General features: G+C 33.1%; 1 protein-coding gene and 1 pseudogene across 1 annotated transcript; both read left to right on the top strand.

Moving 5' to 3' along the window:
• Positions 1-1,207: 1,207 nt before the first annotated feature.
• Positions 1,208-18,715, top strand: Dazl (deleted in azoospermia like). Its single transcript, XM_063256853.1, has 11 exons — positions 1,208-1,456; positions 7,374-7,520; positions 7,785-7,876; positions 8,597-8,648; positions 9,375-9,438; positions 9,524-9,663; positions 11,079-11,150; positions 11,893-11,943; positions 12,590-12,703; positions 13,676-13,774; positions 16,878-18,715. The coding sequence occupies exons 1-11, from the start codon at positions 1,454-1,456 to the stop codon at positions 16,938-16,940; spliced, it is 897 nt and encodes a 298-aa protein (XP_063112923.1). The 5' UTR covers positions 1,208-1,453; the 3' UTR covers positions 16,941-18,715.
• Positions 6,872-7,059, top strand: LOC100725443 (cytochrome c oxidase subunit 7C, mitochondrial-like; annotated as a pseudogene).
• Positions 18,716-19,658: the final 943 nt, after the last annotated feature.

Here is a 19,658-nt window from a genome sequence, read left to right as displayed (position 1 = left end):
TTTCCATTTTTTCTAGTCCACCCTTTCACTTAGAATGATGCTTTTCAGAGATATGGGTTTTTTGAAAAATTCATTATTTAAGGGAAATAAGGACACTCATTCTAGGTCCTATTCTGCCAAGCTACAGGCTTTTACCTCCTGCCCTTTATGTGTCTAGGCCCAAAGTTACAGAGATTAACAGTACTTTGCCCACCCTGAGGATTATCAACCATCATGGTTTGTTGGTTAATACAAATATATTTCAGTGATAAAATTAGGGAAGCAATCCTATTCTGATTTTCCCTTTTTTTTCATTTTTGGCATCATAATATTTCCTTTCATTTCTTAATTTAGCTGTAACACCATATTAAAAATAAGATTATTATTTTGTCTAGTATTACTAAATGTTGCTGTAGTTTTCACATTATAGAAGTTTATCATTTTACCAGCTCAAAAGATCATATTAATACTTTTCACCAGTACAAAAGGGAAATTCGAGAGTAGGCAGTTAATCCTGTGGTTATAAGATGCTACCGTGATTTCCAAAAGTGATTAGCTCCATTAGCTGCCCACAGCTTGCTTTTGTTGCGGGCCATATTTCTTTGACCTTGAGAATGTTCTAGAATTCTCCAGGAAGGCCTAGCATTTTGCTCTAAAGCCTAAAAGAAAAACTCTTCCACTAAATTTAAACTCCCTGAAGGAAGAGATGTTCTTTTTAAGTGTTCACTGTTGGGATATGCCCTATCTAGTAATTGTCGGTGCTCAGTAATTTTCTTAAAGATCCTGAAAGTGGATAGGGTGACTCGTCTAACATTTCCTTCAATCCAACCTCATCCACCTCAAAATATGACAGAAAAGTACACAAGGGATTGGCCTGTTGATTTTGTCTCTATTTTCCATATATTTCCTCCTATTTTTTGTTTCGGTGAGCATTTCAAAGAATTTTGGCTGGGTAACGGAGCTAATCACAATTGGGTATATCTTGGGCATTCAGGATGCCATCTTGAAACTAGAGTTTAGACAAATTTCTATTTTTAACATGTTTATATATAAATTATGATTTGAACGGCATATTTGAGACGATGCGTGTCCATTGGTCGGTCGGCCTGACAACCACACCTCTGAAGGCACCACGCAGCAGGCTGCTTACGCCCCCGCGCAACCCCCTCCCTTGCGTGGCGTCGTCCCCCCCCATGGCGTCCCCCGGGCCCCCTTCCGCAGCGGGGAGCACTGCGCTGTCCCCATTGGCTGAGGCAGTGCCCATGCGCCCTAGAACCCTGTGCAGGGACCACCTCCCCTTGCTCGTGCGGCCCTCCGTCAGTCCCTCGGCGCCCCTCGCCCCAGCTGCTGACCTCCGGGGCCCCTCTGCCTCACCGCAGCCTTCCATTTCCTCAGGCACAGGCCCTCAAAGGCCGGCCAAAGCCCAGCCACTGCTTCTCAAGCCGCGTTGGCCAGAACTGCGGGTGCCGCCATCATGGTGAGTTGAGGGAAAGGTTGAAGGGCCTCAAGGCCACTTTGTTCTTCGAGAGCTGGTGAAATTTTGCGTGTGGGGTGCTGGGGAACACGTACAGGGGGAGTTTCCCCGGGTTTATGCTCCGGAATGCTTTCCTATCAGGACGCCAGGGCGGTCTGCAGCCATCTCGTGGCCTTTGAGGCACCTGGGCCTGTGGGAAGTGGCGGGCGGCCTGCGTGGTGGCGCCTCTCTGGTGGCCTCAGTGCTAAGTAGGCCCAGGCTCTCCGGGACTGAAGTTTGGGGCACAGGAGCTCTCTTAGTCCTGCTCCCCCTGCCCAGTCGACGGCGACGGTGGCAGCGGCGGGTTCGCGGCTTCCTCGAGGTGGCATCAAGCCGGAGGCATGTAGGAACTGGTGGCCGTGGGGGAGGGGCTCCTCGGGAGGAGGTTGGGGGAGCGTGTGAGAAGAGCCATGGAGGTGTGGGGGAGCCTTGGGAGGGGAGCCGCGCTCTAGGCGTCCAGCCGTCTCTAGGTCTCTAGCCGAGCAGCCCCAGTCGGTGGACCACGGGTTGACCCACATGCCTCCACAGGGGCAGGTGGCGCCCTGCGGTGCTGAAAGCAGCTCCCTCGTGGGGCCACCGCAGGTGTTGTGCTGTCGTGAGAGTGGATCTAGTGGTTGCTCCGGAGAATTGTACAGTTTTTTTTAACGTGGGGGATGCTTTTTCTCGTTGAGAAACTAGAAACTTAATAAAATGTGCATTCTCTCGATTCCATTTTGCGTGTACTTTATGGGAGCCTTTATAAATGGAGAGTGGGTTCACTATAACTGTGGAATATAATCCTGTGAACACATTAGCCAGCTATTAAGTCATACACGCGTGTACTGTGTGCTGTATATAAATGTGTAATAGTTCCGTTTTAGAGATGAAACGAGGAAATTTATCCACAATTCGTTATCTCACAAATGTTAAAATAAAAATTTATTTTAACAAATTAATATTTGTGACTTCTCCATATTGCTATTTAATAATCTCTAAATTATTTATTATGAATTTTTTCTCCATTATTAGAGGGAAAGTAAAATGCTAATTTTTTCTGATTATAAAGTCATATTTACTAATTTAAAATGATCACTGTAAGAAAATAATCTTACTTGCAAAACCTGACTACTATTAATTTTGATATGAATATTTTCAGATTATTTCTTTGCTTGTACAGTTACAGGTACATTCTGTTTTATAATTGCTGAATCATACAATAGTCTTACAATCGGCATCTTTCAATTACTATAGTTTGGAATTGCTTAGGAGATAAATTTAAAGTAATTTTTAATATACAGTGTGAGAGTTATACTTATTTCAATGAGTTTTTAAATGATAAATTATTTTTCAATATTAAAACAGTACTGTAATGGATATCCTTCTACAAATATCTTGATATGTTTATACTATGAATTCCTTGAGATAAATGGCCAGAAATGGAATTTCTGGTTGAAAGAGTCATGCTTCTTTTATTACAATTTAAATTACGTTTTTTCAAGTTACTCATGGTTAAGCATGTTCTGTTTCTCTACTGGTGATATATAAAGTGATCTTTCCTACCCTTTCCAATGAGGTGTATTATAATTTTTTATGTTACCATGTTAATAAGTGGAAAACATTTCACTGTATTGATGTGCCTTTTTAAAAATTCATTGAAGTTAAAATATTAATGTGTATTAAATTTTTTCTTAAATTTCTACTTTGTATATTTTTTATTCATAAAACTATTAAGATTAGGCTTTTATTATATATAGTGGAAAAATTTATGATGTTGTTGAGAACATGCTCTTACCTTTGTCCTAATTACAGTGAAAACTCCAGTATTTTCACTTTAAGCTCCGTAATGAATTAGAATTAGGTTGATAGAAAAGTAAGCTTCACTTGTTTTCTTTCACTTGGCTTTTTTTTTTTTTTTAATCGGTACCAGGGATCAAACTCAGGACCTCGGGCTTGTAAAGCAGGCGCTTATGCTGCTGAGCTAAATCCCAAGCCCCTTTCATTTGGCTTTTAAAGAGAATTACAAAATGAATGCTGTATTTTATCAAATGCATTTTCAGGGAAGAATAAAAGTAACATTTCCTAAGAATGAGCTATCCTTGTATTTCCTATATAAACTACTTAATTGTGAGATTTTTTAAATGCACTGCTGGAATTTTCCATCTCTGTGAATAGACAGGGGTATACTGTCTTGATGAGGCTGCAGTTAGATGATAGTAGCTTTGTAAAATTCATTACACAATATTAAGATTTTTTAAGACTCTTGGTCAAGCATGTACCAGTTTTATTTCTCCACTGGTAATATATAAAGTGATCTTCCCTACCCTTTTACAGTTAAAGTGAATAAATCAATTTTATATTTACTATCCCATTTAAACAGAACCAATGTATAAGACATAAGCCCAATCCAGTCTTTCTATGCCTTTTTCTCCTTACCAAATTACTGTATGGTATTTGAATTTGCCTTTCTCCTTTTCTGTCTCTTCTACCATTGTTTCTAGTCTCTTGGATGGGCCCCCTACCCTTCATATGAGCATCACTGAGTATTTGTTCTACTAAGATTGTTTGTAAAAGATGTACGTTTATCTAGAAAGTTAGCTGTTTCATTTGAGATTTCCATACTTCCACAGTAGAGATGTTTTCATAATCTATAGTTGTATCTTCTTTTTTATGTATAATGTATAATTTTGCTTTGTTGCTTAGCTTTACCAATTGCTTATTATTATTTGGACACCTGCAACTCAAAAATTTACTCCTGAAATTACTTAGTTTTCATTCTGATTTTCATTTCCTCTTCCATTAATTTTAGCCTTTTTATTCCTTCCGATTACTATGGGTGTAATTTAAATGACCACAAATTATACCTTTTCCTGGACGGTACATTTAAATATATTTGTTTACAATATAGATGTAGTTATTGAAATTAATAAAGATAGCAGTCAAAAAACTTTAATTTTCTTCTAGTGTTATTTTTGGAGTACTGTACCTTGATTACTTTGTTAGCTTTGAGCGCCATCTGCTGGCTTTGGAACAAGGGCATGGTGCTGCCTTAATTAAATAAATTTTATATTTACTATCCCAGTTGAACAGAGAACCAATTTATAAGACCTAAGGCAAATCCAGTTTTTCTATGCCTTCTTCTCCTTACCAAATTACTGTTTTCTCAGAGATCTATTTTGTTTTTGTAAATGGAATATGAGAATTAGAAGAGATCTTTGCTAACCACTTGTTTTTCAAGCAAAGAAACTGAGATCCTAAAAAGACTTTATTTTACTGAACAGTGAAAATAAAGGTCTTCCCAAGCAGTAATTTCCTATGGACTCTGTTAGCACTGGTACAGGATTTCTCAGCCATATTTCTATTCAAATTTTGGGCCAGGAAATTCTTTGTTTGGGGGTTGTTATATTGTGGCATGTTAATTAGTGGTCTGGTCTTCTACTCTCCAAATGTGGGAAGTATATCTCAAAAGTGACAACCAGAAATGTCTCCATACATTGATTGAGAATAACGAGTTATCATAATCCTTTACAATTTGGCACAATTTTCTGACCAGTTGTTACATCTCTAAGATACATTCATATTTGATATAGAGACAGATAATACCGAAAATAGTTTTACCAAATAAAAATGAATCCAGAGTTCATCCACTAGTGAAAAGGGGGATTAAGGAGAAAAGGAAATCTGGAATCAGAACTACTATTTATGTTTTGGATTTTTAATAACATTGAGAAGAGATTGATAGATTGCCTATAGTGAAGGGAAATCTTGGACTATTTCCAGTAGTCTAAGATGTGTAGCTTATGGAATACATTTTTATTTGGAAAAAAACAAAATTACAATATACTGAAAGGAAACAACTAAACCAGGCATATTGCATATGGTTATAACCCCAGCTGTTGGGTAGGTTAGTTCAAGGGTAGTGTAGACAGAATTTGAAAAGTAGCTGGAGATGTTGCTCAGTGGTAGAGCATTTGCTTTAAGCATTCTTGAACTCTTGGATATAGGATCACAAAAGAACGAAAATCTTGAGAATTGTGTTACTTTCTGCCACCTCATTGTCATGAAATAATATTGTCATAAAGGAAAAAATTAAATATTCAAATAGGAATACAAATTAGTTGAATTTGGTAGAGAAAAACAAAAACTCAATTTTGGTGATTGGACAATTTTAACTTGTAAAATTTCTTTCTTTCTTTCTGTCTGTCTTTCTGTCTGTCTTTCTTTCTTTCTTTCTTTCTTTCTTTCTTTCTTTCTTTCTTTCTTTGTGTGTTTGTTTGGTACCAGGGATCAAACTTGTGACCTTATGCTTACCAGGCAAGCACTTGAGCCACTGAGCTAAATCTCTGGCCCTTAACTTGTAAAATTTCTATAAAAATTACTTTGCTAACATTTTAAAATGGATATATCAGTTTCTTTAGTTACTGCTTTTGTTTTCTTTCATAAATTACCTTTCTCCTGCAGCCTTTAGTGTTTACCTCCTATAATTAGCTTATTTCATAAATGAGTTACAAATGAGTGGATGTGTCATAGCTTCGTGAATTTCTCATTAGTTGTTACTAACTATAAAATAATACTTATAATCAGTTTGTTTCATAATTTCAAATGTGTATCATAAAAGTTTCCTAAAGTTCCAATTAGTTATTAGTCAATAAAATACCTATAATATAAGTCAGCTAAAATAGTAAACTAGAAGACAAATTTTCAAAGAAATCTTTGGAAAAATAAATTCAAATGACACGATACTAACCTATATTAGCATGACATATCATCATGCTTTATAAATTGTATTTACAGATGTTAATTACTCCATTTCATTCTCAGTGATTTGTCTAGAGATACACAGCTGGGAAGTAGCTTGTGACTTAGTAAGAGGCATGAATATAGATCTGCATAGTAAATTAGTTTTTTACTATGCTGTATTACCTCTCATATATATATATATATATATATATATATATATATAATGTGTATAATATATATATAGCCACACCCACAAGGAAATCGTGCTTTAGAAAAAGTAGACATTAACCTTGGAGTCTACTGTAGGAAGACTAAAGAGCACCAATCAGTTACAAAAAGTGAGTTATATGTATGGGTTTCTGTATGTGAAAATAAAGATGCTACCATTTGTATCTGTCAACCAGTGAAATTTTGAATTATCTGTGGGACTCATTTGGTGTTGCACAAAAAGAAAAATATTTACTTCAAGGTACTTAGAGCACTGTAGCCTTAGGATTATAATCCCTTTTAGCAAGAGCTGTGATATGTGACAAATAATGTTTTCATACTCCATTTCTAAAGTAAAACAAAGGAATGTTAAAGTCGTGAGTACACAGGGCTTGTAGTTTTCAGCCATTTCTCCAGCCTTCTGTCTCTGCTTTTCGCAGAGCTTCCAGCGGCACCATGTTGGGACAAAGCGTCTGGAGGTTCACAATCTCTGTACGTGGGTTGGAGCCATTACAAGGAGGGTCCTGAGAAGAATTTGGCATTTTCTGTGGGGAAAAGGTGGCAATTACTGGTTATGATTTTACTTTGGATCTGGTTTTGCAGCACCTTTCTTCATAGTGAGACACTGACTGCTTAAGAAATAAGGATGTTTTAATTCATCTCCTTTCACAGATGGAAAGAATTTCTCAAGAGGTGTAATCTCTTTGGAAACAGATCAAACTCCTTAATTCACATGGCATACTAGATATGTTTGTAAATAAAGTAATAACATGAATGCCTTTAAAAAAAAAAGCTTCATGCCAATCTCCTCTATCGTGAGTGTGAACTAAACTGTATTGGACCAATTTATAGTGAAAGTAATATACATAAAATATTTTGTATTTTACATATAAAAGTTATGTTTCACATGTGTATGTTTTTGTATGTCTAATTATAGTGTCTGCTTTCCTAATTATAGTCTTCTACAAATCCTGACACTCCAAACTCTACCGTCTCTAGAGAGGCCAGTACTCAGTCCTCATCAGCTACCACCAGCCAAGGATATGTTTTACCAGAAGGCAAAATCATGCCAAACACCATTTTTGTTGGTGGAATTGATATCAGGGTATAGTATTCATATTTTATTTATGTTTTAAAATATGTTGTGAATAATGGGATTTAGGCCTATTGTAAACCTAAAGATTTTTGTACTGTAAGGAGATTTGGAATTAGTATTATGTTTAACCCATAGAAACTTAAAAATACCTGACAAAGAGTTATGGATTTCAGAACACTTTGTGGAAATACTTTCTCACTACCAACCAAATCTCCTTTTATAGATTTGAAATTTTTGAATGTTCAGTTTTTTAAAGTCAGTTCTTTTCCATAGATGGATGAAAGTGAAATAAGAAGTTTCTTTGCTAGATATGGTTCAGTGAAAGAAGTGAAGATAATCACGGATCGAACTGGTGTGTCCAAAGGGTGAGTAAAATACATGCTTACTAGAAATAATCAAAAATATCTGAACTCTAGCCTGTAGAATATCAAAAAGCACAAGTTCAGTACTGGTATTCTGACACTTGAATAAAAGAAATTTGTTGCTTAATTTTTTCACATAGTGGCTGGAGATTTAGCTCAGCGGCATAAGAGCCTGCCTTGTTAGCAGGCAGTCGTGAGTTTGATCCCTGGCACCGATAAAAAGGAAAAAGACAAAAAAAAAATTTTTTTTTCACATAAAGGATAAAAGTTTTCAACTCTTAAAATCATTTTCCTAATGTTTATATTTCCTGTCTTCATTTCATACAAGTGGATTGTTTTTATCAAAGGTTTTTGTTGTTGTTCTGTTTTTTGGTGTTTTTTGGGTTTTTTTGTTGTTTTTTGTTTTTTTTTTTTTACAATTTTCACAGTATCAGATTTTAACTATCTGGCATTACATAATAAGTTAAATTCAAATTCATGTATAAGAATTTTTTGCTAATGAATGAGGCTCCCACACTTCCTTAATTTCAGTGCATTCAAACATAGACAGACCTGGTTAAAATAAAAAGAAATGATATACACAGAGAATCTATTACATATATCTTAAAAACATTTATTGCAGTATATTTTTTCTTTGTCATTGCTTTTATTCATAGAATAGTAAAAAGTTCTAAGCCATGTACTATATGATAATGACTTTGTTTTGCTTATCTGCTTGTCTAGCTATGGATTTGTTTCATTTTATAATGACGTGGATGTGCAGAAGATAGTAGAAGTAAGTAATAGCTTCTCTTAGCTCATCAATGCAGTGCTTAGTGTTGAATATATTCAGTCTTGTGTAAAATACAGATATACTTTTGTTCCTACTAAATAAAAACAGAATCTTATACAACTTGTCAAAACCTATTTACTTTTGAGCATTTAGTTTCATGACCTAGACGCAGGAAGGATTGAAGACAGGGAAGGTTTTTTTTTTTTTTAATTTTATGAAAAAGTAAAAATATTAGAAGATAACAACAGTTGATATATTGAATATTGTTATCTTTAGTTACTCAGAGTATAAGATATAGGCATAAAAAATTCTCCAGTATTAGCATAATCCTTTTCAAGAGACACTGGTAGTATAATTGATTCTCATTTTTCCTTTTTCCCTTTCTTTCCTCTTTCCTCCATTCTAGTTCTTTTTACCTTTTGAATATTTTCTTTTGTTTCACAATATCTGGTATGCATTTTATACCTTATTTACTCTTTCAGTTTCTCACACCAGGGAGACAATGTTGTTTGCACATGTCTGATTTATTTCACTTAAAGTATGCTCCTTGCTATCTCTTTACACATTAGAGTAGTGAGGATAATGTAGCTTCACAGTGACAATTTTCATTTGTTGGATACTTACCACTGGTTTTCTCCATAATAGGAACTTTAGACAACTTGAGGTGTTTACCTAAGCCTTGGAAGTAAAGACTTGAAAATTACAGTGTTTCTTCTGTTTTGTTTTCAGTCACAGATAAATTTCCATGGTAAAAAGCTGAAACTGGGCCCTGCAATTAGGAAACAAAATTTATGTGAGTAAGAAAACAAATTATTCTATTGAAATAAATAATTTTTCAAAGAATTTAAAACAGGCTTCATTTCTTTTTTTTTTTAAAGGTGCTTATCATGTGCAGCCACGTCCTTTGATTTTTAATCCTCCACCACCACCACAGTTTCAGAGTGTTTGGAGCAACCCAAACACTGAAACTTATGTGCAGCCTCCAACCATGATGAGTCCTATAACTCAGTATGTTCAGGTAAGAATTGCTTGCATTCCTGTTCCTTCATTTGTTATATTATCCTCTGGAATTATATGCACAATTTCTATAATAGGTGATAATACAGTCTGTGTTGGAACACTTTGAATAATACGGAATCTATCACTTTACTTATAAATCTCTCTTTCTTAGTGTTTCTCAAACTGGTAAAAGCTGCTTTTATGTAGTTTGTAAGCCTTTATCTTAACAACTTCTGTAACCACAAAAAATAAATATTTTCTTTTTTGCTCAGGTGATTTTCCTAAAGTCTTTGAAAGCAGATTTTTTCTTTCTGTATCTGCCCAATTTCTTTTCTAAGGTTATCAGTTCTCTGAGCCATTCTTTGCAGTGATTTTATATGTTTCTTTGTACAAATTGCTGGCTTTGGGGTTTATTCTAGTTCTGGAATGGGTAAATTTGTGATATGTATAAATTTTGTGATATATATTTGCATATATAAACTCAGTTCTGATACATAATTTGTCTGCTCCTAGTTAATATTAAAATTGGAGTTTAACATACTGTTTGCCTGTTCATGATAAATAACATTTATTTTCTTCTTAGTTCATTTTACTTTATTCAGTTTGAAAAATTCTTATTTTTCAGCACTCGTAGTGAAATAATTAAAATAATTCAGCACTGTCTCTTAATTTGTTCACTTTTCCATCTACCTAGCAGGTTATATTTACTTTTCTTATTCTAAGCATAAGTAGAAAAAGCCTGCTTGTTTCTGACATTTACTGTGAACTATTACAGATCTTAGGTACTCACGTATACTGCCACTTTTATGATCTCAGGTCAATAAATACAGAAGCATGAAAGGCTTTATTTTATGTCCCTTTCCCAGTTTTAGAGTTAAATCGTTCTAAATTTTTAGACATAAAGTGCAGTAAAAGCCTTGAAATTGCAAGAATATTACAAATTTCCCATTAGCATTGTCAAAGGTATACAGAACTGTCTAAAAGTATTTTCATAAAGAAACGATGAGTGTATAGGAATGCTACAAATTTCCCATTAATATTGTCAAATGAATACAAAACTGTCTAAAAGTATTTTCATAAAGAAATGATGGGTATGTTTATTTAAATTATATAAAAGTCTATCTTGAGCCTGATTGTCAGTGTAAGAAAGAACCACTGACAAGGGATGAATATGGTAATAAGAAGGTAAATGGAGCCTTGCAAAAATACTCATTCTACTGAAAACCAGTCACTGTACATTGTCAATTATCCCTTCCTTCTTCCTTGCACAAAAGACAGAGAATATCATTTTCTTTATTAAGCCAGTCATTTATATATAAGTTATATATAGCCACAGTTATATATAGAAAAAAATGTCTTTTTTTATTTCTGTGGTCTTGTTAGGAATAGTTTTTGTAATTTTTAAAATTTACCTTCTTTAAATTTTGTTTTCAGACATATCCTCCTTACCCAAATTCACCAGTTCAGGTCATCACTGGTTATCAACTGCCTGTTTATAATTATCAGGTAATTAAGGGGAAACAAAAATGGCTTACACTAGAATAATATTAGGGCTTGTAATTTATTTATATAAGTTTTCCAAATAGTATATTGTTTAAACTAGTAAAATGTGACTAAAAGAAAAATAAGAATTAGTCTAGAATTAAGGCACTTATTATTCATAACAAGCATTTAAAATAATGGAATGATACTTGATTAGGAAAGAACTTTATCTGGACCTGCTTTTTTAAGATTTGGTGTCTCCTACTTTATTTTACATAGTCTTTCATTATTGAGGTCAAATAGCCAAACATTCATAAAACTGTCATAAAAAAATTTTAGGAGGATAGGTTGAAATAAAATTATCTAATTCTTGAGCCTAGAATTCTATTTGATATTGTTTATTTTTACAGCAGCTACAAAGTAGTAGCTGTAATTTAAATATAGGCTTATACAACTTATCCACACTTTAAATATAGGCTTATACAACTGTTAACTACTTCCAGGTTTCTTCCCATAGATACAGCCTTGAGGTAATAGTTTCAAGGAACCACTGTCTTTGAGTTTTCCTGAACATTAGGTCTAGAAAACTGAGAAAAAGGTAGTTATATATAAAAATAATCACAGGTATTTGAGACAAAGTATTTCTTTGTTTTGTAGTTTTTATCATAAAAAATTAAAGGAGCCAGGATGACTTTAGCATTGTCTATCTTCTATCGTTGTAAAAATGTATAAGACTTTTTAATCCATTTTGTGTCCTTTTTTTAAGATGCCACCACAATGGCCTGCTGGGGAACAAAGGAGTTACGTTATACCACCGGTAAAATGAATTAACTTATTCATTATGTATTTCTTGAACTTTTGCCATATCGTGTATGCCTGTAGATATTTTTAAAATTCCTTTTGTCATTATATTTCATTTTTTTTAACATGATTACATACTCCATGGGAGAAATAGCGCTTTTTATACCAACCAAGTTGGTTTTGTATGCTTCAGCAGTGGCAATTCTATATCTGATAAAGTGCTCATACTTACTGATAAACTATAATCGAAGAAAGATAGTATGAATATGGATTTACAATTAGCATTAAATATAATCATAAAAATCTGAAGCGAAATCTGTTTTGCTATTAATATTGTTAAATAAGAAAAGGGGATGCTATGTCTAAAATATCAGCTTTTGTTACTTTCATCACGATTGGATATTTAAAGGATACACTAAGAGTTAAAATTTTCATGTGTTCTTACTAAATAGAAGTTTTTTTTATGTTCTTTCTAATTCTGATTATGTTGACCCTTTAAAATAAAGACCTTTTAAAACTGCAATTCAGTTTAAAACAGTTTATCAAATAATGTTTCAATATAAACTCCATTCAAACTTGCTATCAGCTCATTTTGAAGATTATATTACAGAGAAATGTAACTGTGTATCTTTTTAATTATACTTTTATCACTTTAAATATAGGCTTATACAACTGTTAACTACCACTATAATGAAGTTGATCCAGGCGCTGAAGTTTTGCCAAATGAATGCTCAGTTCATGAAGCTACTTCATCCTCTGGAAATGGCCCACAGAAGGCAAACATCAAATTTCGTTTACTGATAATTCTATTTTATATTTATTTTTCAGGTTTTAATAATTTTTTAAGAAGCATCTTTATCCAGATTTAAAGATGGAACCCATAAACTGCAGGGTTTATGTAATTGACTGTCATTTAGCTATTAATGTAAAGGGTAATGAAATTTCAGACAATGTATGTGCTTTGTTTCTGATTTTCTTCCAACTTTATTATTTCTTATTTTTTAAAATCATAGTTTAGTAAATATTGTATCTGTATGATTTGGTAGAATGCAGTGGGAAGATTTTCAAGAGTTTGTGAAAGAGCAGTTAATGAGAACACTGTCCAACTTACATTTACTTAGCTATATAATACTAGACAATATTTAACTTATTCTTTCCATAACACGACAATAACTCTCAAAAGTGGTGGGGTCAGTATTGTTGAAATACTGAAGTAGGCATAAGTGCGCTTTTTAATCACAATACTCTGATTCTTAAATTCTTTATATGTTGAATGAGTGGACATGTGAAAGGAGTTGATGTGCTGAGAATATAAATAACACTGATCATTTGTTTTTCAGTGAAAAAAATGTTAAGAACTACTGAACCACAGGGTTAAAGATTCTCTGATATATAATTTTAAAATTGGAAAAAATATTAAAATACTTTATGGTAGAATTACATTATTAGTTTTTTTCCTGAGTATTTTTATTGAAACTAATATTAGTTTCTGTTTTTTATCTAACAAATTAAAGAACCTTAAGCAAAATATCACAGTGTTTTGATAAAGTCAGCTTTTAAAATCAGTGTTAGTAAGGTTATAGGACATTTCATTTCAAATTTAAGAGAAAATTTGCATACTGATATGTGGTAAGAATTTTGAATCAAGGATGAATTCTTTTAAAATAACCATATATTTACTAAACTTTTTTTAAAATCCCTTAACCAAGCATAAAAGAATTCTTTACTATAAACTTTGGTTATTTCAGAAATCTGTGGACCGAAGCATTCAGACAGTGGTATCTTGTCTATTTAACCCAGAGAACAGACTGAGAAACACTCTAGTTACTCAAGATGACTACTTCAAGGTATGAAAGGAATTATAAGAGGGATTGTAAAAAGCACACGTGTTAGCATTGAAGTATCTCTTTTCTCTATAGTGTATGAATTTTGAGATTACTTAGAGCAGTTGAAGTGTTAATATTTGACTATAACCCAGAAATCCACTGTGAGTGGGTTTTAACTGGCATTGTGTTTTGTGATGCTCAAACCTTAAAGTGTAGTTTGTCTTTAGGAAAGAACAGTGTACCAAAGCTTATAATTTAAAGGATATAAGAGAAGACAGTGGAAGGGAAATACTGGGTTTATTAGCAGAAGAAAATTTTATAAAGCAGAAGTTAATACATGAATATTAGACTAAACAGAACAAGAGAAAACTATTTGAACAATGTAGAGAGAAGGGATAAATTGAAGCAGTTAAAAAGAACTGAGTAGAAGCAAATTGAAGTTGATTCATAATTGTGAGAGCATCAGTGCTTGAGTTTAAGAAAGATCTGGGTTCTAGTTCTGCTTCTGTCCAACTTGGACAGATCACTTAAAACTGCAGGAATTTTGTGTGTGTGTGTGTGTGTGTGTGTGTGTGTGTGTTTTGTATGTGTGTGTATTGGTGCTAGCAGTTAAACTTAGGGCTACCTGCATGCTAAGCATACCCTGCCAGTGAGCATCCATCCCCAAAACTCCGACTTTTTACAAGTCTAAACTGGTCTCTTAGGGTCAAGTGGAAAAGAATAATGTGTTAAGCAAAGGTTGTTTTTTTTTTAAATAGAGAGATACTCATTGTTAATTGGTTCTAGGAGGCATAACACCTATCAAAGATGACTATCAGGCAAATGGTTTAGGCTGAAAACTAATGAATTATGAGGCATTTGATATTGACAGGTTCTAGCTTGCTTGTAGAGTAACAAATGACAAGTACTGGGACAAAATTTTCAAGTCAAAATGTGTTGAGTACCAAGGTGTGATGTAATTGACTTACACATAATTTGGATACTGTACAGTTCACCCACTTAAAATGCGCAGTTAAATATTTCAATGTGTTCACAGAATTAGCCAACTGTGATTACTATCAAGTTTATAAATCCGCACAAAGAGTAAGCCCTCTATCCATCAGCCGTCACTCCCTGTCTCCCCCCCCCCCATTCATCTGGCTTCAGGCAACCAATAACTTATTTTTTGTAAAACTTTTCCTATCTAGACATTTCATGTAAATAGATTCACAGAGTGCCTGTCCTCATTTCACTAGCATAAAATATTTTAAAAGTTCATTGATGCTTTAATGTGTTTTTATTCATCAATTGGTAGATATTTGGGTTGTTTGTACTTTTTGGTCATTGTGAATAATACTATGAAAATTCATGTATAAATTATTTTTAATTCTCTTTAATATATTCCTAGGAAATAAATTACTGAGTCCATGTGGTAACTATGTTTAAGTCTTTCGAGGAACTGTCAGGATTTGTCCAAAATGATTGCAACCATTTAACATTTAACATTCAAAAGAAAGGTTTTAGCTTATCACTTTGTGACTTATACAGGAGAAGGATAATAACCTTTTTTCCATGTATATATGGATACAGTGAAGCTTAAAGCCTTCACCATGGGTGTATCAAGGATATTCTATAATATAGAAGAGTAGAACAAGCAGGATTAAGTTCTCACCATCTTCACAATAGGAAATAAACATTGATTTAAAGTTGACATTTTTTGTTTAGTTGCTGCGTTCTACATACAGTACAATAAAGAGAGAATTGGGGTTTATGTCAGCTTAACTTGCCCAAAGTTATAAAAATTAAATAGACACTCTTAAATGATTCATTTCAAAACAGGAAAATCTGTAAATTTGGATTATCACCTGGTGTTAACTAAAAATCTCCCTTTGAACTCAAGAGTTTTCTGCTCTTCTGGGCTATAATTCAGAAATTGACAGCCTAAAGTGGTCTGAAATTTGGATCTATTTTAATTGATTAAATGGTTTGATTGAAATTGAATGCATCCAAGTATTTGGATATTTCCATAGTAAAGTCTAATTTTAGCCCCATAGTAATCTTAGGTTTCCCACTCAACTTCTGAAAATACAAGTTTGTGGCCCATTTTCTAGGCTTAGAAAAGTTAGGGTATTACCCTGTTAGCTTAAAAGATTGAGAAAAGTCTGCATTGAATCCCAAGGAAAAGGGCACTTTTAAGCTAATTGTTTAGAGAAGAAAATACTCCTGTCATAATTGGTTTACTCATCCCTTTTTCCTATTGCTAAGGCCTTTTTAATCTACCTCTGAAGTCAGCATAGAGTCAAAGAAAAATTTTGCATGTACAAATCAGTGTTCTGGATCTGTAGGTTCTGTATCTTCAAATTCAATCAATTATGGATGGAAAAATTATTTTTAAATAATACTGAACTTACACAGATTTTTTTCCTTACCATTATTTTTTAAGTAACATAATATAACAGTTGCCTCCCATTTACATTGTGTCAATTACTACAAGCAACCAAGAGATGGTTTAAAATATATAAGACAAGCTGGGGATATACCTCAGTGGTAGAGTAAATACCTATTATGCATGCCCTGAATTCTATCTAGCACCACAAAAAATATATACAGACTCACATAGTTTATATGGAAATACAACAAAATTTTATATAAGAGACTTGAGCATCCTTTTGATTTTGATATCCATGCCAGTTCCTGTAACCAATCCTCCCAAGAGAACAACTAAATGTTAAATACTTCTGAGTATTTTCATTGGGTTGTTACCCAAAACTTAGATCTTTTGCCTACAACCATTGGATTTCAAATTGAAGTGGAATACTATTTGCAAGCTATAATTTCTATCAGATGCAATTCAGTTACTAAAAACAATACTTTTAAGAGTTACATAAATTTTCCACTAGTTGTCAGTAGAGATCCATTGCCACATTACTAAGAAGTATGTAAAATTATACTGAATCTAAGTCTTTCATTTCTAAGTTTACTAGCCATGATGTATTTGTTACTGCAAAGTTCAGTAGGAACTTTTTTCCTTATTAATTATAATATGTAAGCCTAAAGTGTATTAAGTATTTTGTAATTCTTTTAGGTCAATAATGATAATGGGACATTTTCAATGAAATAATAAGACTGTTTCTGTCTTTTCTAGGATAAAAGAGTGCATCACTTTAGAAGAAGTCGCACAGTGCTTAAATCTGAACATCTCTGCTAACTTTCAAGTCTTAGAAAGTTGCTGGTTTTGAATATTAAGAAGACACTGAAAGTTGTTCACTACTATAGAAATTCAATTCTAAATTTTGACAAATCACATTCAGACAAGTTATTTTAGATGTCTAGTTTTATTTAACATTGAAATTGTTCTCATTAGATGTTTATTTAGAAACCTGTTCTGTGTTTAATACATAGTTGAAAGTAAAAAATACGTTTCAAATTAAAAGAATGGTTGAAAGGAATAACAATATTTCAAGATTTTTAAAATTGAAATTGGCGTTTTAGAAATTTAAAGACTAATACTTATTTTCAAAAAATTGTTTAAAAAATCTGTTTTGAAAGGTCAGAATTTTGATAGTTTGAGTATTTCACTTCTCCAACAAGTACTTGTAAACAGTACAGTATTTACAGTATTGTGCTTTGCATTTATGATCTGTCTTAAAAATTTACCTCGAAAGCAGAATGTTTAAAACTGCATTTTTAATCAGTGGAACTCAACATATGGTTAGGTTTATTGAAGTCTTTCTTATGTAAACCCAGTAAAATAGATTCTAAACAAACAGTCCAATCAGTGGATCTTACATTTATTAAAAATATTTTATCCTTTACCTAGAATCCACACATATACACACATACGTATTTTATTTGATTGGGATGGTAATTAGGATAACTCAAATTCTGGGCCTAATTTTTTTTTTAAAGAATGCAAGACAAACTAATAGATACATAAACTTCTTAGTTAACATTCTTCTTTTTCCTTTTAAATTTTTTCCTTGAAATGCTAAACTCAATAGCTGTATCTTAAATTGTGCAAAATACTGGTATGAAAGAATGCTGAAATTTTTTATGTCATTTAAAGGTTAATCAGAGTATCTGAAAGGAATTGTTTTTATAAAAACATTAAAATATAAGTAAATTTTTATTCCATTAGGCTATTATATTTCCTTTTCTAAAGTAAGGTGTCCTGAGGCATTAAAGTGTGGGTAATTTGGGCAATTCTAAACCACAAAGTTATATAAGCGTGTCCAAGAATGTACTGGAGTCAAAGTTAACATTCTCTTTCTACTATTAGACATTGTGCATTATGACAACTAACTAGAGTATTAGAGCTACTTTTGTATCCACAGGCTTGCATTTGCAATCTGTATTTTGTCCTTCTAGGAGGTTTGCTCCTAAAACTTGTGGCATGAGCAGTTTGAGGACATAAGCCTTATAAAGTAGCAGTGTTGATAATACCTTTCCAAGGAAAAAAGTTGTATTTGCATCATTTGACTTGCCACATATGAGTCTAAAATGCCTTCCTGGTCTTTGTTCTAGATTGACTTCCTCCCTGAAGCATGGAGATTCCACTTATCCCTAACCTGATGTAAATTACCATGGGTTGTGCTAAGAGTGCCCATTGTGGTCTATAATTCTTAACAATTTTCATTCTGAATCTGAAAGGCAGGATCTTTAAGGGTTCCCCAAGAAGGATTTATATACCTCTAAAGTGCCCTTAAATTTGTCTTTTTAAAAGTTCTCTGCCCTGTTTGGTGGGGGAGGGGGCTATAATAGTCTTACATATATTATTCTGTGATTAAATCTTCAGCTTAGTATAAATGATACCTAAATTCTAAGGAACCAGTTCTTTTTGTTCCAGTACGACCTTAATGAAAAGGAAACAAACTTTTGTCTACTTTGTTGGAGTGAGATTTTAAAAATAAAGTAGAAAGAGACCTTTCAAAATGGAAGATTAACTTAAAATTTAAAATATGTTCCTTTTACTGCTAATACTGTCTTTGCATAAATAAACTTTTTCAAAAATATTTTTTACCTGCTTGTGGATGTCATTGTCTAAAGAAACAGTGGAATATAGGGCAGTTAGTATACAAGATTTAGATCCTTGAAATTTGAAAGTAAAAATACTGCTCAGTTTGTTAAAAAAGCAGACAGCTTATAAAGCCAAAATTTAGTATATTTTGTTTTCTCTTGCAGGAAATGTTTGTGTGTATCTATGCATATACATATATACACATGTGTATATATGCACATATGTTTTTGTGGAAGTCTTTCCTATTTTGGTTTGGAAATAATTAATAGTGAGTTCCACTACAGTGCATGAACATAGTACCTAGTAAGAATATTGGTAAACACATCCGACTCAATTCCTGTGACCAAGAACCTTCTAATTTTGGACCCCACAAAATATTTTATCTTCATATTTTGGACGTAATCTCTCTGACTCTTGTTTTAGGGTATTGTGGTTGTCCAGTAGAGCTTAAGAGTTTTCATGTTGGACTTACTTTATATAAAGGTTTATTCAAAATATCAGTATTTACCACCTCTTCCAGTTGTCGTTCCAGTAGTCTTTCATAACAGACTATGGGAAAAGAAATTCTTCCTTCCAAAGATTGCTGGATTTATCAGTTGGTAAGCCCTTATTAATTAATTCATTTATTACTAGAAATTGGACTGTGATGCCAAGGTTCTAGAAGATATAAATGGCTTTTGAATTGCCAGATTAAATTTTGATGTTTATTGTATAGTAATTTACTAAAAGTAATCCATATATATACGTACTATATTTGTATTCTACATATGCATAATGCTTTGATGTTTAGTGTATACTTTGAGACCAAAACTAGAAAAGTATTTTTAAACTGCTTTGAGCATATTTGCCATTGAGAATTACAACACAATTCTCAAAACCAAGTCTGAATTTAAAGATTCCAGGCAGCAT

This window comes from Cavia porcellus, unplaced genomic scaffold (genome assembly GCF_034190915.1).
Source record: "Cavia porcellus strain 051 isolate PalLab524CR breed Dunkin Hartley unplaced genomic scaffold, mCavPor4.1 scaffold_10, whole genome shotgun sequence".
Lineage (NCBI taxonomy): Eukaryota > Metazoa > Chordata > Mammalia > Rodentia > Caviidae > Cavia > Cavia porcellus.
This window is presented reverse-complemented; position numbering and strand designations above follow the sequence as displayed.

Bases quoted from the DNA above. Each gene is read 5' to 3' on its own strand.
- Dazl (XM_063256853.1), top strand. The intron at 12,704-13,675 runs GCAAACATCAAA...TGGTTATTTCAG, and splicing joins CTGGAAATGGCCCACAGAAG to AAATCTGTGGACCGAAGCAT. The intron at 13,775-16,877 runs GTATGAAAGGAA...TGTCTTTTCTAG, and splicing joins CTCAAGATGACTACTTCAAG to GATAAAAGAGTGCATCACTT.